The sequence below is a fragment of the Hydractinia symbiolongicarpus genome, chromosome 6, assembly GCF_029227915.1.
Source record: "Hydractinia symbiolongicarpus strain clone_291-10 chromosome 6, HSymV2.1, whole genome shotgun sequence".
Classification (NCBI taxonomy): domain Eukaryota; kingdom Metazoa; phylum Cnidaria; class Hydrozoa; order Anthoathecata; family Hydractiniidae; genus Hydractinia; species Hydractinia symbiolongicarpus.
The window spans coordinates 24,612,352-24,628,514 of NC_079880.1; the positions used below are offsets into that span (position 1 = coordinate 24,612,352).

Below are 16,163 nucleotides of genomic sequence, written 5' to 3' on the forward strand. Positions count from 1 at the left end.
ATATTGGATTCACGCGTTTTTAACTTGTGAACGCTCACTTATTATAGATTGGAGCAGAGTTAGGTGTTAAGATCTAAAGTTATTTAGTTAAATCCAAATGCGATAACTCTTGTTAGTAAAATCATTTTCAAAGAGGTTTAGTGACTCCATGAACCCGGCTGTGGCGTGCCAGAGAACGTGACTAACACATTTTAAATGCTATCCATCTGACGTACGTGTGTGCAAAAGTGGCTATCCATCTGACGTACGTGTGTCCAAAAGTGGCGATTGTCCATTCTTGACCCGAGAGCTCTTTGAGATAAGCTCGAGGTTTTAATATCAAAGAGCTCTGGGGACGAGAATGGAGATTATGCAACCTGTCGATTGTAGAGCATTAGTTTTTTGGTGTTTTTGTCCATGTTTGAAAAATAACAAAATACTGCGTTTGGGTCAAAATGAAAAGCTCGCAATTCGGCTAAAACATGGGACAACAGAACTGTTACCGAGCCAGAAATAAACTCATTGACAAAGTCAAAGAATTTCTTTGATTGAATAAATATATGAAGTGACAATAATTCTAAAATTCATTGCGTCCACTATGAAGATCGTCGTTTGATGAAAAAATGCAAGATATCTTATAACCTTTGACTGTATAATTCGGCTAGTTTCTGAAAAAAATATCTGTTATAAATGTGTTCACGATACACAGGTTTGAGTGTAGTCTCTACTAGAATATTAATTGATGGCTAGTGTGCAATTTTATTGCAAAAGTTATTAATTATATATGGTGGTAATAATATTCAATGCAATTACATAAACAAAAATAATAACGATATAATAATGTTATTTACATCATATACAACTGTACACAAAAATAACTTATAAGGAATAACTCGCTTGACATTACTCACTCGATATAATTTGCTGGAAATAACTCGCCCGATAAAAATGCCCTTGAACGTGTTTCACTTGGAATAACGTTAATCTTCCAGTGAAAGGAGAGGGGAAAATGTTGAGTTTTTTTTAAACTTGCAACTGTTGTTAAAAAAAATTCTCACATAACTTGTTCTTGTTCAAAATTCTCTCATTTCCTAATAATCTGGTTTTATAGAACCTGATAAAATAAATTCTTAATTTTTTATTTTCAATTTCTAGCAGAGTATTAAAACCAAAATAGCAGTTGTTCTTCTGCATACAAACTGATGAAACAACGATAGAGATATTTCTCTCTTTTAGAAGAAAAGAAAGCGGGAAAGACAAAAATAATATTTGGGTGTCAAACTTTCGTGAATTTGGCGTGAAACTATTAACACGTCGATTTGCGACAGTTACGTACGCGAAAAATGATATCAAGAGACGGCGCTTCTGGTTGGTACAATCAACAAGAAAACTAACGCAGCGAAATATATTGAACTTCTAAATCTGCACTTAAACTGCATCTTTCTGCCAGTGTTAAGTAGAACTTTTGTTGAAAAAAAGTTGGTTTCATCTTCTTCTCTTTCAACTTTATCAACTGCGAAATTAATTCCCGTTTAAAAAATATTACTTAGACCAATTCGAAAATTTTCGCGTTCACGAGATGTTAACTCTTCACGCGTTTTTTTTTTCGCGAAATGTTGTGACCACCAAAGTTTGAGACTGCAAAAACTTCAAACACTTTAAAACAATTTTTGTCATTCAGATACAGATAGTCACCTCAGCTAGATAGGAATAACTTAGGTCAACTATTTTATCACGTGACAATAAACTACTAATAAATAATAAATAACAGAAATGCATGGAAAAACACAAGAAAGAATTTCGTTTAAATTTCATACTCGTCGTCTTCAAGGTCTAAAAAAATTATCTTTAATTTAATTTTAGTAAGTGAAAACATGAAAAAATAAAAAAATGAATTGAGTTGCGTATTGTTTTTAGCATTTTTAAGAGAAGATAACTTATATTTAATTTTAGGAAGTCAGAACAGAAACACGGAGAATATAATGAAAATTAACTTACATTTAATTTTAGGATGCGAGGACCTGGTGGGAGCAACGCGAGCAGATAAGGGGTCGAAACCACCGACAAATCCAACTGAAAAAAAAAAACAGTTGTTATTATTAAATTATTGAAGAAACACCCCAAAAAATTTCCATATTCGCAAAAAAATCTCGGTAATGAAAATATCTTCGAACAAACATATAGGAAGTACAATTTCTAAAAACATTTATGTGATGACGCTGGACCTTAACGCAATAAATTCTTTTATTGATCTTTATAGGAAATGAATATCTGAGATTATAAAAATACTAGCCGTTAGCCCGTGGAAAAATCCACGGGTTCGCCCGTCGCAGCTAAGCTACCATTTTGTGTGACAGACAGACAGACAGACAGACAGACAGACAGACAGACAGACAGACAGACAGACAGACAGACAGACAGACAGACAGACAGACAGACAGACAGACAGACAGACAGACAGAAACAGACAGACACACACACAGACAGACACACAGACAGACACACAGACTTATACGGGTAATCTAATATAGAATATTAAAATTTACAGTAACGAAATCGCGATGAAATATCCATCACAAATCAAATAAAACTTAATTTTTCAGACTAGGCACACACTGTCGAGGGCGTGTGGTTGGGCGCACACTTGAGGGCGTATGGTTGGACGCACACTCGAGGACGCATGGTTGGGAGCACACTCGAGGGCGTCACCAAATACATGCTACTTACACGTGTCTTCATCGTTATCTTCGCTCAACTTGCAAGCTAACCAACACGACATGCAGAGATTGATTAACTACATACGAAATAAAAAAATACTTTAGAAACTGTGTGGTAGACACAGCAGAAACCAACTCGAAATTAAAAAAAACTTTAACAGATCATAAGAAACCTACTGAAATTAGGATTTGCAGACAGGCTTGTATGATTTCCATGTGCTGAAAATATATATATATATATACATTATGCTTTAGCAATCCGAAAAATAAAAATTAAAAAAAAAAAAAAAATTAAAATAACTAAAAAACAAAAGCCACAAAGTGAAATACCCCACACCTCGTATTTCATTACACAGTCAGTAACTCTCATGTCTGCATAAATTGGCATCGTATCATTCACTTTGCAGCCAATTCCATTTTCCCTGAACCAACTTCGTTCATTGTACTGCAAACTCAACCAATTGTTTTTCTGCAAAGCCAGAAGTAAATTGTCTGAAAATTGTTCTTAAGAACTGAATCATAGATAAATTACATCGTACTTATGCTGCAAAAAAATTCAATGCAAGACTTCCTGTCTTTTCAAGAGCAGCAGTTGTCATAAAGTATCTGACAACCTAGTTTTGTAAGCGGGCAATATGGGTTTTTAGTCATTCTGATTGGTTTAGCGCTCTTAACCACGGGCCGATATGGAGCGGTATTGCTCGTCGTCAAGAAATATGGTAGCTTAAAATGTAAACATGCACGAAAAAGAAAGTTTAAAGAAGCATTGGAAATGATTATCTAACTATCAATTTAACGGGAAAAATATTTTAAAGGAAAGAAACAACAAAAATGTCAAGTTTTACTGTTGAAGAATGAAGATTTAGCGTCAATAAATTTGTCTAGAAGATCTTTAACATAGCTAGTTATAGAAAGCTATGTTTGAGTTCTTGTGATTTTAGACAATACTGAAATATTATACACTTTGATTTCGACGTATACAGTGAGAGAGATTGTAAAATGTCACATTTTGCCTGACTTATACACACTGTGTTAACTATACACAGTCAAAAATCAGTATAAAAAAGGTGCTTACGTGTGATAATTTTCCAATGTTCAAATACAGTGTGATGACAAACACATTAAAACCAATCCATATCACCAACCAAACAACATACTAAAACAAATACATTTTCATACATAAAAAGACACTTCCTGTTGAAAATTTCTTTACATCTTTTCTATAAGTTTTTTTATCAAAGGTGTTTCATATGTCTTCTGCAGAACGAAAATTCTGCAGAACTTTTCAGACATTTTTCCTGACTCACAGCAGACCCCCCCCCCCCCCCCCCCCCCCCCCAAAGTAAAACTCAGCACCGCAAAGCAAAAAACTAGGAAAAACTTTTTTCTATTTAAAAAAAAATCATACAACACTCTTTTTGTTTTGTTTTATGTAAAAATATTTCCCAACATTGAAATCATCATTTAAAGGGGCTACGAACCGGTTAAAATGCTCACATTCCGTATACCCTGCTCACATATTAAAAATCCGGCAAACGCCATTTGCGCAATGAACAGACCAGCGCACTTTGCTCGCTGGTTCAATATTTTTTTCGAAAAGTATACTACAAAGAAATATTTAAGCAACATTCATTCTGGATGAAAACATGACCAAGGCTGGAGAAGATAAAAATTCTAGATATATCTATATGTTCGAGTCTGTAAATTACATAAATGCCGGAAAAATAGCCATTTTTGTTTTTCGCCGCTACCAGCTCGACTTTCGTGTAAGTCACTAAATTCGAAAACCAACAGCCGTTCCGTAGCCCCTTTAAACATTTGCATCAACAATAGAATCAATTCACAATGACATAAAACCATCTAGGTTGGACTCTGCATTTGAGTTGTTGGTAAGCAAACATTAAAAACTTACTGCAAGCAGAAGCTTGACTTGATACTTCAACAAACCCACAACACCACAAACGACAAACACTGCTGTGATAACATTTAAAACGATCAATAAATAAATACGACCAAACCCATCTATAATGACTCTCTCAACAAGCAAAATCTGTAAAAAATAATCGTACATGTAACATTTGTTAACACACAGAAGACGTCATTTGTGAGTTAGGATCTACAAGAAACTACTTTCATATAAATGTGCAGGAAATGTGTTAGTTGATTAGCCTGTGAAGTGAAGTATTTTTTTATAAACAATCGCCTCAAACATTGCCTAGCTACTTAAAAAAAAATGACCCAAAAAATTTGTTTAGTCACAGTTTACCTGGGTGAGATTATACAGAGTGAATTGTTTTATCCAGTGTTTACTTTTCTAGGTTTGATTTTAAGTATATATTCTGTTTTATTAAACTGTAAAAAAGATATATTCTGCCTTTTTCTTCAATATACGTTTTCTCTGACAAACTATACTCAGGATTTAAATTCGAAAAACCATGATTTTTCTGTTATTCAACCAATTAATTGTTAACCAATTATTCGCCAAGCAAATTGTTTAGTTTTTAACCAATTGTTCGCCAAACAAATTGTTTAGTTTTTAACCAATTATTCACCAAACAAATTGTTTAAATTATATAATTTTTAGAATTTTTAGGGGACTGTTTAAATTTAGCATTGTTTACAATAGTTGAATAGTACAAAAATACATTGATGTATACATTCATGTTTCAAAAATCCTGCTAAAAATATAGGAGGTATATACAAACTCACCAAATGCAATAACAGCAACAATGAAAAACAATTACGTAACTTCTTAATCTGTCGTGGGCCGTAATATTTCATACTGCAACATTGATTGCATGTCGCTATAAACAATTCAAACACACCATCAAATATATCACACACATTGAAATGTTTAACAAGCTTTTAGCAACCAAATGTATTTGTACAAAAATGCATGGGTTTTGCATTAAATCCTAATTAAAGAAAGCTCCTGTTTATAAACACGTTGCTTAAGAGATTTCAGTTTGGTCTAGTTAAAAGTTGTTAAAACATTTGCATTGTCTTCACATATCTCTTGAAATAAATCAACACTGAGCAGAACTATCCTTATATATAAAATCATGAGTTTATCATGACCTTCAAAAATACTTAATTTTTGCTGAGCATTTCATAGACCTTTTCATGCCTATATTTGGCTATATCGTTTTCATCCAGTCATCATTTATCACTTCTTTTGTTTTTTAATCACTGTTATTTATCATATCAATAATTCTAGTCACAAGGTTCTCCTTACTACTTCTCACCAAAAATAAAAACAAATCCCAGCCTTGTTCCACTTCTTCTGTTAAAATCCTGTAGGAACACCATTATATATCTTTCAAAATGAAGAACAAAAAGGTTTCCTCCTTGACAAAACATGAGAAACACTGCAATTAAAATTAACATGACTTATAGTAACACAAATTATCACAATGCTCTTATTATTAAGCAGCCATAAAGAGTTTTGTCAACAGAAAGTTACACAGTAAATAGAAAGTTATTTTTTTTTGAAGGAAAGCTTTGTTTACAAAAACAATATTAATATATTTTTATTAAAAACAAACAGTAAAATTATAAATTTTCTATTCTGTTCTTTTTTACCCAGCCACAATAATACATACAACCCATACAAAAAATTTAAACTTTTAATCCACAAAATCTGGTGGCTCATACCCATCTAAAGGTGGAGTGTCCATAGGTCCTGATAATATCAAAGGAAATATGCTTTTGTCCACTTTAAGAGCCTCTTGATAAAGAAAATCTGACTCTTTTTTCAACTCTCGTAATGCATCGTTTCTACTTTTAACCTTATCTCGCAAAACCCTCAAATCATCAATATGTTTTCTCATCAGGTAACGTGTCCATTCTTTCTGCAGCAGTTCATTTCTCTCAACCTCATCACTAGTTAAAGGCCTGCAAGATCTTTGTCTAACAGAATTAAACCAGGAAGGGTCTGGTATTGAGTCAGGATCAACGGGTGGAGTAATTACTTGTTTGCGCTGTCTTGATTCTTGTTTTTCCTTTTGTTTCTGAAGCTTTTTTTGATCGAGCAAAGCCTTTCCTTTCTTCTTTAAGCCTGGGTTATGTCGTAAAAAAGACGATGTACAGATAGCTCTTAATGGGGTTGAACATATGACACCAATAGGTTGAACTTTATATAATTGTATTAATGCCATTTAAAGTTTACTGTATTATAATAATCTATAAACAAAATATTTAGTGCATAAACATAAAAACACAACTTACCAATAACAACCAACCTTTTAACGAAAAAAAATATGTAAAAAAAGAATTAATTATTTAATAGCAATCTTAAAGTCTTTTAAAATAAAAATAAAAAGCAGCTTAAAGCTGAAAAGTATTTTGCTATGTAATTTAATGCCCATAATAAAATAAATATAAAAGAAGCATTATCAGTATATATGTTATGATAATAATAGATATTATATACAGAAGCATAGCATGCTGTCATTTGAGATTCTAAATCCAGTGGTCAAAACCATAGAGCATTAAAATATATATACCATTTTCTTGTATGTATAAATTCTTAAGTCAGTGTGTAAGCTCAGAATTTTAGTTCTGTGAAAGCCATTGTATAAGAAAAATACTTTAAAGATTTGTTTTAGCAATTATAACAATTTATTCCATAGTGTGAACCCACAATAACAATAACTCAAATTTAAGAAATGTTTAAGTTTTATTTAAAAAATGATAAAAAAACTCTCCAATTCTTTACAACAACATGCAGGGTCCCAATAACGTTTTTATGGCCCGTAGTTTTTTCTTATGGAAGTGTACTTGTTACATAAATAAACACTCATATTACACCATGTAACTTTTTAATCCTGTATTCTCTGAAAGAAAGTGAAAGTTTCTCACATTTTGAGCTTGTTTTACTGGAATGGTTTTTTTTTAAATTCTAATAGGGTTGAAAACATGGTTTTGTGTCAAAACCAAAAACATGATTTTGACAAAAAGAGATTTTATTCATCATTTAAAAACATGTCTGTTCAGTTCAAATTGGAAGATTTGACAAGATATAACCTACTTGATAATCATCCAACTCCTTGTTACACCATGTATAATAATACATGATGCCATTCTGATAAAGGAAGGCATGTGTAAAAATAGTTTGTTTGTCTGACTAAAAATTTGATATTTTTACAACTAAAGTTTCTTTAGTTCTTCGGAAGGAAACCAGTCAGTTTCTTATAAAGTGGTTTCTTACATAAAAAAGGTGTATATAATTTTTTTTAAATATATATTCTTTATTACAGCACAATGTATTAGTTAAATCTGGTCTTCTAACATGAATATGTTTAATGTGCTATACTAAAACAGTGTTCCAAAACTTTTGCGACCCTGTAAAATGTTAGAAATCTAAATTTATTGTTTAAATAACCAGGTAAAGCTCTTAAAAAAGTATAGATAAGAGTTACTCTAGGGACAACATCAAAATAATGCAAAATGGTGCATTTACAGTACAAAAGACTAAACATGGCAAATAATTTAGAAAAAGTAGACATTCTGAAATAAACTTTTTTATAGTTTTTAAGGGTTTTTGAAATCCATAACACACCTTTTGAGTATCCCTATAACCTTCGAATTCAGCAGTTTTAACACAGCTAACCAAGACAATTTTGTTCTTGATGTAAAAATCTCTTATATCATTACGCTAACTGTGTCTTTATGTCTGTTCTTGTGTATTAATTTGATGTCAAAGACAGGTAGGTTTCATGTTGGTCTTTAGTCTTTGTATACATGTTTATATAATTTCTGGCAAAATGAAATTTATTTTGGATTTCATTTCATCTTCGAAATATTTATAAAACACGATTTACCTGTGTAAAAAACAATTGTGCATGTTCAAAAAGTTACGTTCGGTGGGCAGTTCACACAACCCTAATATAAAAAACGCGATGATATGTCGCCTTAGTGGTTAAAATCTCATTTTGCGTCCATTTAAAAATAATTATGATTAGTGAAGTTTAAATTCAAGGCTAAATAAGCTGGAGAGTTAAAATAATTGAAGTCATCTCCAGCATGTGTAACTAGAGTCTATCTGGGACCAATTTGGGCAACTACCAAAAATGTGGGCACCCAATCTTTTTCATATTTAACAGGTTGATGATGCCATCAAAAAACTTTAAACCTGAATATCTCTTTAACTTATTAAAAACTAATATATATTTTTAAAAGTAAAAGCATTTTGACTTAAGCCATCATCAGTACTATATACAAAATATGATGGCGTAACCGAAAAGCTTTTACTTTTAAAAATATATATTGATTTTTAAAATACAAAATGGCGAAGAGATTTAATATATCTCTTTAACTGTTTACTTTAAAGGAAGAAATTTCGCTGGAAGAAAGTTTTGCTGTTTTGCGGTTTTGGGGTTTTTCCGCGAAAATTTCTTCCGCAAAATTTTCTAAAACGTGTTGACTGCAAAAGTTTTTTCCCGCAAATTTTTTTGGAAAATTAGTTCCCAGTGAAGGCTTTTTATGTTAATTGTATTTAACTACTCAGTAAAAACAACAAGTATGGTTGTCTCAATTTTTAATTTTTTTTAATTAGCTGAGTTTATAGAAATGTCGTTGAGAAAAAAGGCTTCGATACTATAACAAAGGTGAAAAAGAAGCAGAAATCTATAATTTTTGTAATTTTTGTCAGGAGAAAATGATTTTCATTCGAAAGGCTGATGAAATTTGGAAGATTGCGAAGACATCATAATCATAGGCTAAGAATATTATATAGTATTTTTTTTGTGATAAAATAATTACAACATCTATATCCTTTGTTTTTTGTTATTTAATACTTCATTATCGGTCCGCAAAAGTTTTTTCCCTTAAAAAATTTCCAAATTGCTTGTCCGCAAGTTTCGTCCTTTAAAGTATAAAAAGCACGTGATCATATTATTTTTATCAGTGTTTCAAATTGTACACAATAGAGGCAACATGGATAAAAAATCACTGCATAGCACTTAAAAATGCTTTAATAACCCAAAGAAATCAATAAAATAACCACTTAACTAGGATATCACTTACAGTATGTTTCCATGAACCAAGTCTATCAATAAGAAAATAACAATAACAATAATAATAAATCGCTCTCCCAAGGTTACAATAATTTAGACTGGGAGAGCAACCGGAATGACTAAAATAATTTTATAAACGCTTATTTTATTACAAAATCTATTTTATCTATTTTATCATCTTTTTTATATATTTTGGTTAATTTTTACTACAAATAAGGGATCGTCTCCAAGATCGTTTCAGTTTTGATACGAATCGATATGATTTTCATCGTATGGAAATTGTTTCAATATTTTTTTTACATCGTTTCATAATCGTATCATGAAACGAATTAAATGTTTTATATTTTATTTGCGAAACGATTTTGTATAAACTACGTAAAAATGAAACGCTTTTTTAGATCGCTTTTAAAAAAATTAAGAACGAAGAAAGGCAATAGAAAAGCTTCGTTAGAGATCGCATTTTAAAAGTTTTAGAACGAAAAGCAGCAATAGAAAAACCTATGTGGCAGCGTGTAGGTTTTATTGAGAGACCTTTATTAGATTAACAATTTCTTTTATTCTTTATGTTAAAAGAATGTAAAAGAAACACCTTGAAACGATTTTAAAACGATCTAAAATAAATATACTGAAACGATCATAATGATACGATTTTGAAACGAATTATGGTATGTGAAACGATTTTAAGTAAATCTATATTATAATACCTGTATACGTCTGTTCGTCCGTCTGTCTGTCACACAAAATGGTAGCTCAGCTGCGCAGGTAGCGAGGCGCATGCAGTGCAATATAAGAAGGACGGGTGAACCCGTGGATTTTTCCACGGGCTTACGACTAGTATAATAAAACAATCTTGAAACGATTATGAAACGATTTTATTTTTTATTGAAATGATTTACAAAATAGTGAAACGATTTCCATACAATCTAAAACGATTTCAAAAAAATAAACATTTTATAATTTAAAATCGTTTCAAATTCGTATCACATGCTATGCTAATTAAAAAAATGAAACGATTTGAAACAATTTTTTTGAAACGATCTTAGAGACGATCCCTAATAAGAAGGATAACATTGATTTCCATGTGAGATGAATTGATATTGCTCAATCAGACAAACTTTTTGTGGAATTGGGGGAGCAATTAATGGCTCAGCTAGTTTCTCATTTCTTAAAATTGGGCGAGTCTTTGCGTAACCAAGAGCTATTGCTCTCCCCTTGAAATGAGCACCAAACATCAATTTTTTGCATTTTTCCTACTTTGGTTACCCTGCCATATTAAAATGGTTTTTTGTTTACACATATTTTGGATTTACATCGATTTTGATGTCATTACGCTCAGAAGGGTGCCCTACTAGTTTGAAAGGGCCAAATTATAGGAGTTTAATAACCACTTTACACCTGTTTGTGTTTCTAGGGACATTCCGGATGAAGCAACACAAAGAACTATACTTTCTTATACTAATGTTACAGTATTTTGAGATTAAAATATTTAAAGGAACCCTAACAGGAAAAATGATTTTGTATATATGTTATAAAGGATAAAAAGTTGTTTATGAAGTCTTTTGGAATTTTGAAAAATCAATTATAATCATCCTATATAATATTCTGTTGTGTTTTCACTTTGTTTTTATACCATATTGTATTTATTTTAACAATAATCTCACTGTTATATTTTAGTTATAAAATGTTTTGAATTTTCTCCAACTTACAGATGCAGACATAATGTGCAAAATATAAGATATTAAAGAAATCTTCTCAAGTATTTTTGCAGTTCCTCAAAAAACTTAAAATACCTATCCATTTTTTCATCATCAGTTCTTCCAGCATTAAAATAGAATGCTCTTTCATGCAGGTTATGCTATATCCATGCAGGTGTTAGCTATTATTGTTTTCTTAACCATATATGGAAAATATCATGTTATATGTTTCCTTGGAAGATTGATATATACAACTTTGCCAGATTATATTTTGATAGATCTAACTATAAACCCAAATTCTTTACCAATGCAAGTAACAAAGGGCTATTTTACATTGATTACCCAGCATATCTTACTACTTTCCAAATCCTAGTTAGTGAAATTGTACCTCCGCTGACTGGCGAAATTAAACCATTCCGTGCTATTTGTGACACGCATAAGAATACGGAAATTCTAACCAGGCTGGTCATTATTCCTATTTTTATTGTTCTAAACAAAAGACCTATGGTTTTTTACCTAAAATTTTCTATAAAGCACATTGTTATTCTTATAAAGCACATTCTTATGAAAAAAAGCATTTAGTTTGCTTGGTGGATACTACCATCATTTTGAGGACTCTGGACAGCCATTTCTATTGTGTCTACTGATAAATAAAAATAGCTAGTTTGCTACTGATCTGAATTGATTTGTGAAACTGTTAGCTACAATATAAAGCTGTTTGTAAATTTAGCGCTAGCCAAGTGTACCTCTCACGAAAAGTGAAAAATATTACAGTCTGGCATTCAAAATTGCCTACAAGAATCCATGGAAAGTGTTAAGTGCAGAAAAAAAGTGTCAAATTGCAAAAGAGAAGTGTTAAAATACAAAAGAAAACTGTTTGAATCATAGAAGAGATGTGCTGTTGAATTGGAACAGAGGGAGAAGTTAGCCATAGGTAGGGGCTTTACGGCTGTTAGGCTGTTAAGGGGAGGGAGTATTTGGAGAAAAAACGATATTTTCCCAAGTTCGTAGTCTTATGGAGATTATCCCTAAAACAGACAATAAAAAACTACTGAAATTTAAGATTAAAACTTCTTGGAAGTGTCTAAATCCAATCCTTATCCACGAGATCAAAAAAGCTGTTCTTGTTTTCATTATGTCCTTTTGTTGTCATGCTACAAAAACACGAAATAATAATTAACTCTCCTTCGCGCGTGTTTTTCAACATCTTGAAAAAAAGATCATCAAAAAATCACACTAAACAAATTTTAGTATTGGACTAAACAGAAATTTTGTTGTTGACTTAATTAAAAAAAAAGTTTAACCCTGTTCATGGTAGGCTATTCGGTGGCTCCTAAATGCTAGGGGAGGGGTGAGTCGTACCGTCCCCTTAACCTCGTTCTGCCCAGGGCGTTTTGTATTTTTAATGACATCGGGTCTGCGCGATAAAAATTTGTTCAAGCTTCTTTTGCTTATTTTGTTACCCAACCGTCCACAGTCAACTTTAAAACTGGTTTGACTCGTGATCGGTTTCCCGCCCAAGAATATAAATATTCCGCCCACACACTCGCCGGTAGGTATGAGCAACTTTAGTGAACTAAGAAAACGATGTGAGAGAGACGCCCACATTTGTTAAATTGGCTTCACATTTAGTTGTCTCTTTTTCACATCTGCGGTAAAATTAATTACATTTTAGTTTTAATTTAAATATAGCTACTGTCAAACCTCAACACGCGGACTCCCAGGGTTCCTTAAAAAAGTGTCTGCTGCTTTTACCCAGGTGTCCTCTGCTATATCGCATGTTCACTATGGACAGGTTTGACTACAACCTTATCCCCAGGACTTGTTAGGCTTTTTATATTTGGCTGTGTAAATATAAAAAAGAGCCATCGGGACGAAGTTAGTTTGACTGTGTATATCCTTGTATGCAAATTAATAAGTTCTTCTTCTTTCATACAACAATATTGAAAATAATGTAAATTAAAAATATCAAATATTTTATCCTCTGAAGGCTTTTTTGTCGTAGTGAAATTTGAAAAATTGATGGTTCTTGTATAGTGTTAGTTAGTGGTGTTAATTTTTCAAACATGGTGTAAAGGTTTATTTGACGCTGCGTGCAATGTTTGGACAAGCAAAATGGAAAAAAATATTGTTGTAAAGGTAAAGGCTATTACCACTTCTTTCTATTATGGAGCCGTTTCGTCAGAACATCACAAGGCGCAGAACAGCACTAGGCAGAGAGTAGGCATTTATTAGTCAATGAGCAAGCAACTCTATTGAGTATTCATGATATTGGGGAAGTTCTATCCTCCGTTGTTCAATAAAACCAAACCGTACAGTCTAATGCGAGTTCAAAACGAAGCGGGGTAACTTGATTCAACACAATTCTTCGAAAGTAAAACGGTCGTGCTTGATAAAGTTGACAGCTACAATTTATAAGATTTAAAATTCATTCTAAATCGTTCCTCACTCCAATCCTATGCTGTAAAGATGACAGATTAGTCTATCGAGACTATTAAAATCGGCTAAATATACAACCTCGTTCACAAGGCTCTTTTTTCTCTTTTTCTATGGCTGACGTTGCTCAAAAAAGAAGCTCATGGCGGCAGCTGGTGAAAATAACCATCTCTCGTGGTTATTTATGAAGACGGTCGTTTGTCTTATCTATCCGAACATTTACTGCGCAACACTACATAAACAGCCATAAAAAAGTGAAAAAAGAGCCCTGGGAACGAGGTTGCTAAATATAAATACAATTCAAGTTGTAACAACTCTAGACCGTAGCAACCCGAGAGAGACGGATCAGAGCAAAATCGTCCCCAGAGTCTCACCATCCCTAAGACGTAGAGCATGCCCCTATAAAATTGATCAAAAATACCCTGGGAACGAGGTTGGGATTAGAGTAGAGGCAATCGATTCCTTCACTTTTAATAATTTTTAAACAAAAATTATTTTATTGTTTTAATTGACAAAGCTAACAATGAGATTTTATTATAATACGCAAACTCATTTGAAGACGAATACTAAATAGTTTGATTTGAAAAATTTTATGTCTCTTAGGTAAACACAATATCATTACTCTTTTGAAGCCATTTTGTTACTTACCACCTAGCATTTTGTTGAAGGGAAATTTTTTAACCCAGGAAGAAAGTTTTTTTGACTTAGGCAAATCTTCCCAAAACTGTGCACCAGCATTGAAAACATTTTCGCTTATCTTATTAAATGGGTTAAAAAAAATTTTTTTATCCCACGAAGCAAGCATGTTTTTTATTTACAATCATGTTGAGTTTATACTGTATATCATAATCAATTACCGAAACTCAAATTTTATCTAGGGTTATTTCTCCTTAATAACAAATAATTGTATACAAGGACAATAATTTGTTTCAGTTGCATAAGCAGTCGGCAACAACTTTGAGTTACTTTTGTGACATAAAGCAATTCTCCGTGATCCTAAAACCTTAGCATTTGCTTTTCTTCATTGAATTTCCGCGCCCGAAGGCGTAGGAAATTCTTTAAAACCGTCGTTTTTTTTCTTTTGGAGCATTTTTTGAGAAAAAATCGACCCTGGGATTACACGTTCCTCCGTCACAGATGTAAACTTCGCACCCAAGCTCCCCAACTACTGGGAACTCATCTAAATGATGTTTCAGGACAAAATTAGTATTTGTTTTCAACAAAATTTGGCACAGTTAACAAAAAAAGTATGCTGAACATAATGGTGACATAATAATTTTGATTTTTTGCCCCCTTAAATGTCATTTTAGGACAAAATTGGTCCAAAAATTAAAACTACTTTATTTTCAACAAAAATTGGCAAAGTTAACAAAAAAAGTATGGTGAACATAATGGTGACATCGAAATTTTGATTTTTGTCACCTAAATGCCATTTTAGGCCAAAATTAATCCAAAAATTAAAACCATTTTATTTTTGGCTAAATCTGGCACAGTTAACAAATAAAGTATGCTGAAAATGATGATGGTACAAAAGTTTGATTTTTGTCACCTAAATGTCATTTTAGGCCAAAATTTAACCAAAAATTAAAACTGCTTTATTTTCGACAAAAATTGGCACAGTTAATAAAAAAAATATGCTGAAAATGATGGTCACAGCAAAATTTTGATTTTTTGTCAACTAAATGCCGTTTAAGACCATAAACGTTTCAATCGCAAGACTTACCATGAATGTTAGGCTGTATTTTTTGTTAGCAATTTATTTTAAAATGTGAGTTTATTATGACACGTTTCGTTTTGTTTGCGTTTGTTGTAAGATATAATGTCACTTGTGTGCTTTATCTTCAGAGGTTCATGCACCAAACCTCCTCGAATGTTTGGCACAATAACACAACGAATTAGCAGGTTTTCATCAAATATTTTGGTAGCGAGCGGAAATTCTTAGAGCCCCCAGGGCTTCTTGTTGTGGTTTGACATGATCACGAAATTCTAACTTCCATGCATTGCACCACGGCGTTCTTCGGGGTAAAAGAGCATGGAAAATGATTTGTTTGGGGACCGTGGATTTTCTCTTTTTTTACGCTCTTCCTGCGACCTTACAACGTGCCTGCGACACTAAAACAAATAAATTAGATTTTACGCGGGTGAGTATGGCCTTAGATTCGAAAACATTATCATTTTTGAAAGGAGATGTATGTGCGTAGGAGAATTTTTTGTAAAGCTCGAACTGAGAAGGTCACCGCTTCATCACAGATTGATTGCTCTTTTTCCAAAGTATTATAATTTAATTTCCCCCTTTCTTGGCATTTATGTATCCAGTCAGT

General features: G+C 32.3%; 2 protein-coding genes across 2 annotated transcripts; both read right to left on the reverse strand.

Moving 5' to 3' along the window:
• Window positions 1-722: 722 nt before the first annotated feature.
• LOC130647764 (sodium/potassium-transporting ATPase subunit beta-1-interacting protein 3-like) lies at window positions 723-11,939 on the reverse strand. Its single transcript, XM_057453725.1, has 9 exons — window positions 11,503-11,939; window positions 5,406-5,500; window positions 4,609-4,746; window positions 3,772-3,852; window positions 3,034-3,165; window positions 2,874-2,915; window positions 2,707-2,773; window positions 1,978-2,052; window positions 723-1,812 (listed from the first exon to the last, which is right to left on the reverse strand). The coding sequence occupies exons 1-9, from the start codon at window positions 11,555-11,557 to the stop codon at window positions 1,784-1,786; spliced, it is 714 nt and encodes a 237-aa protein (XP_057309708.1). The 5' UTR covers window positions 11,558-11,939; the 3' UTR covers window positions 723-1,783.
• LOC130647767 (39S ribosomal protein L40, mitochondrial-like) lies at window positions 6,244-7,118 on the reverse strand. The gene has a single exon (XM_057453726.1). The coding sequence runs from the start codon at window positions 6,851-6,853 to the stop codon at window positions 6,323-6,325; it is 531 nt and encodes a 176-aa protein (XP_057309709.1). The 5' UTR covers window positions 6,854-7,118; the 3' UTR covers window positions 6,244-6,322.
• Window positions 11,940-16,163: the final 4,224 nt, after the last annotated feature.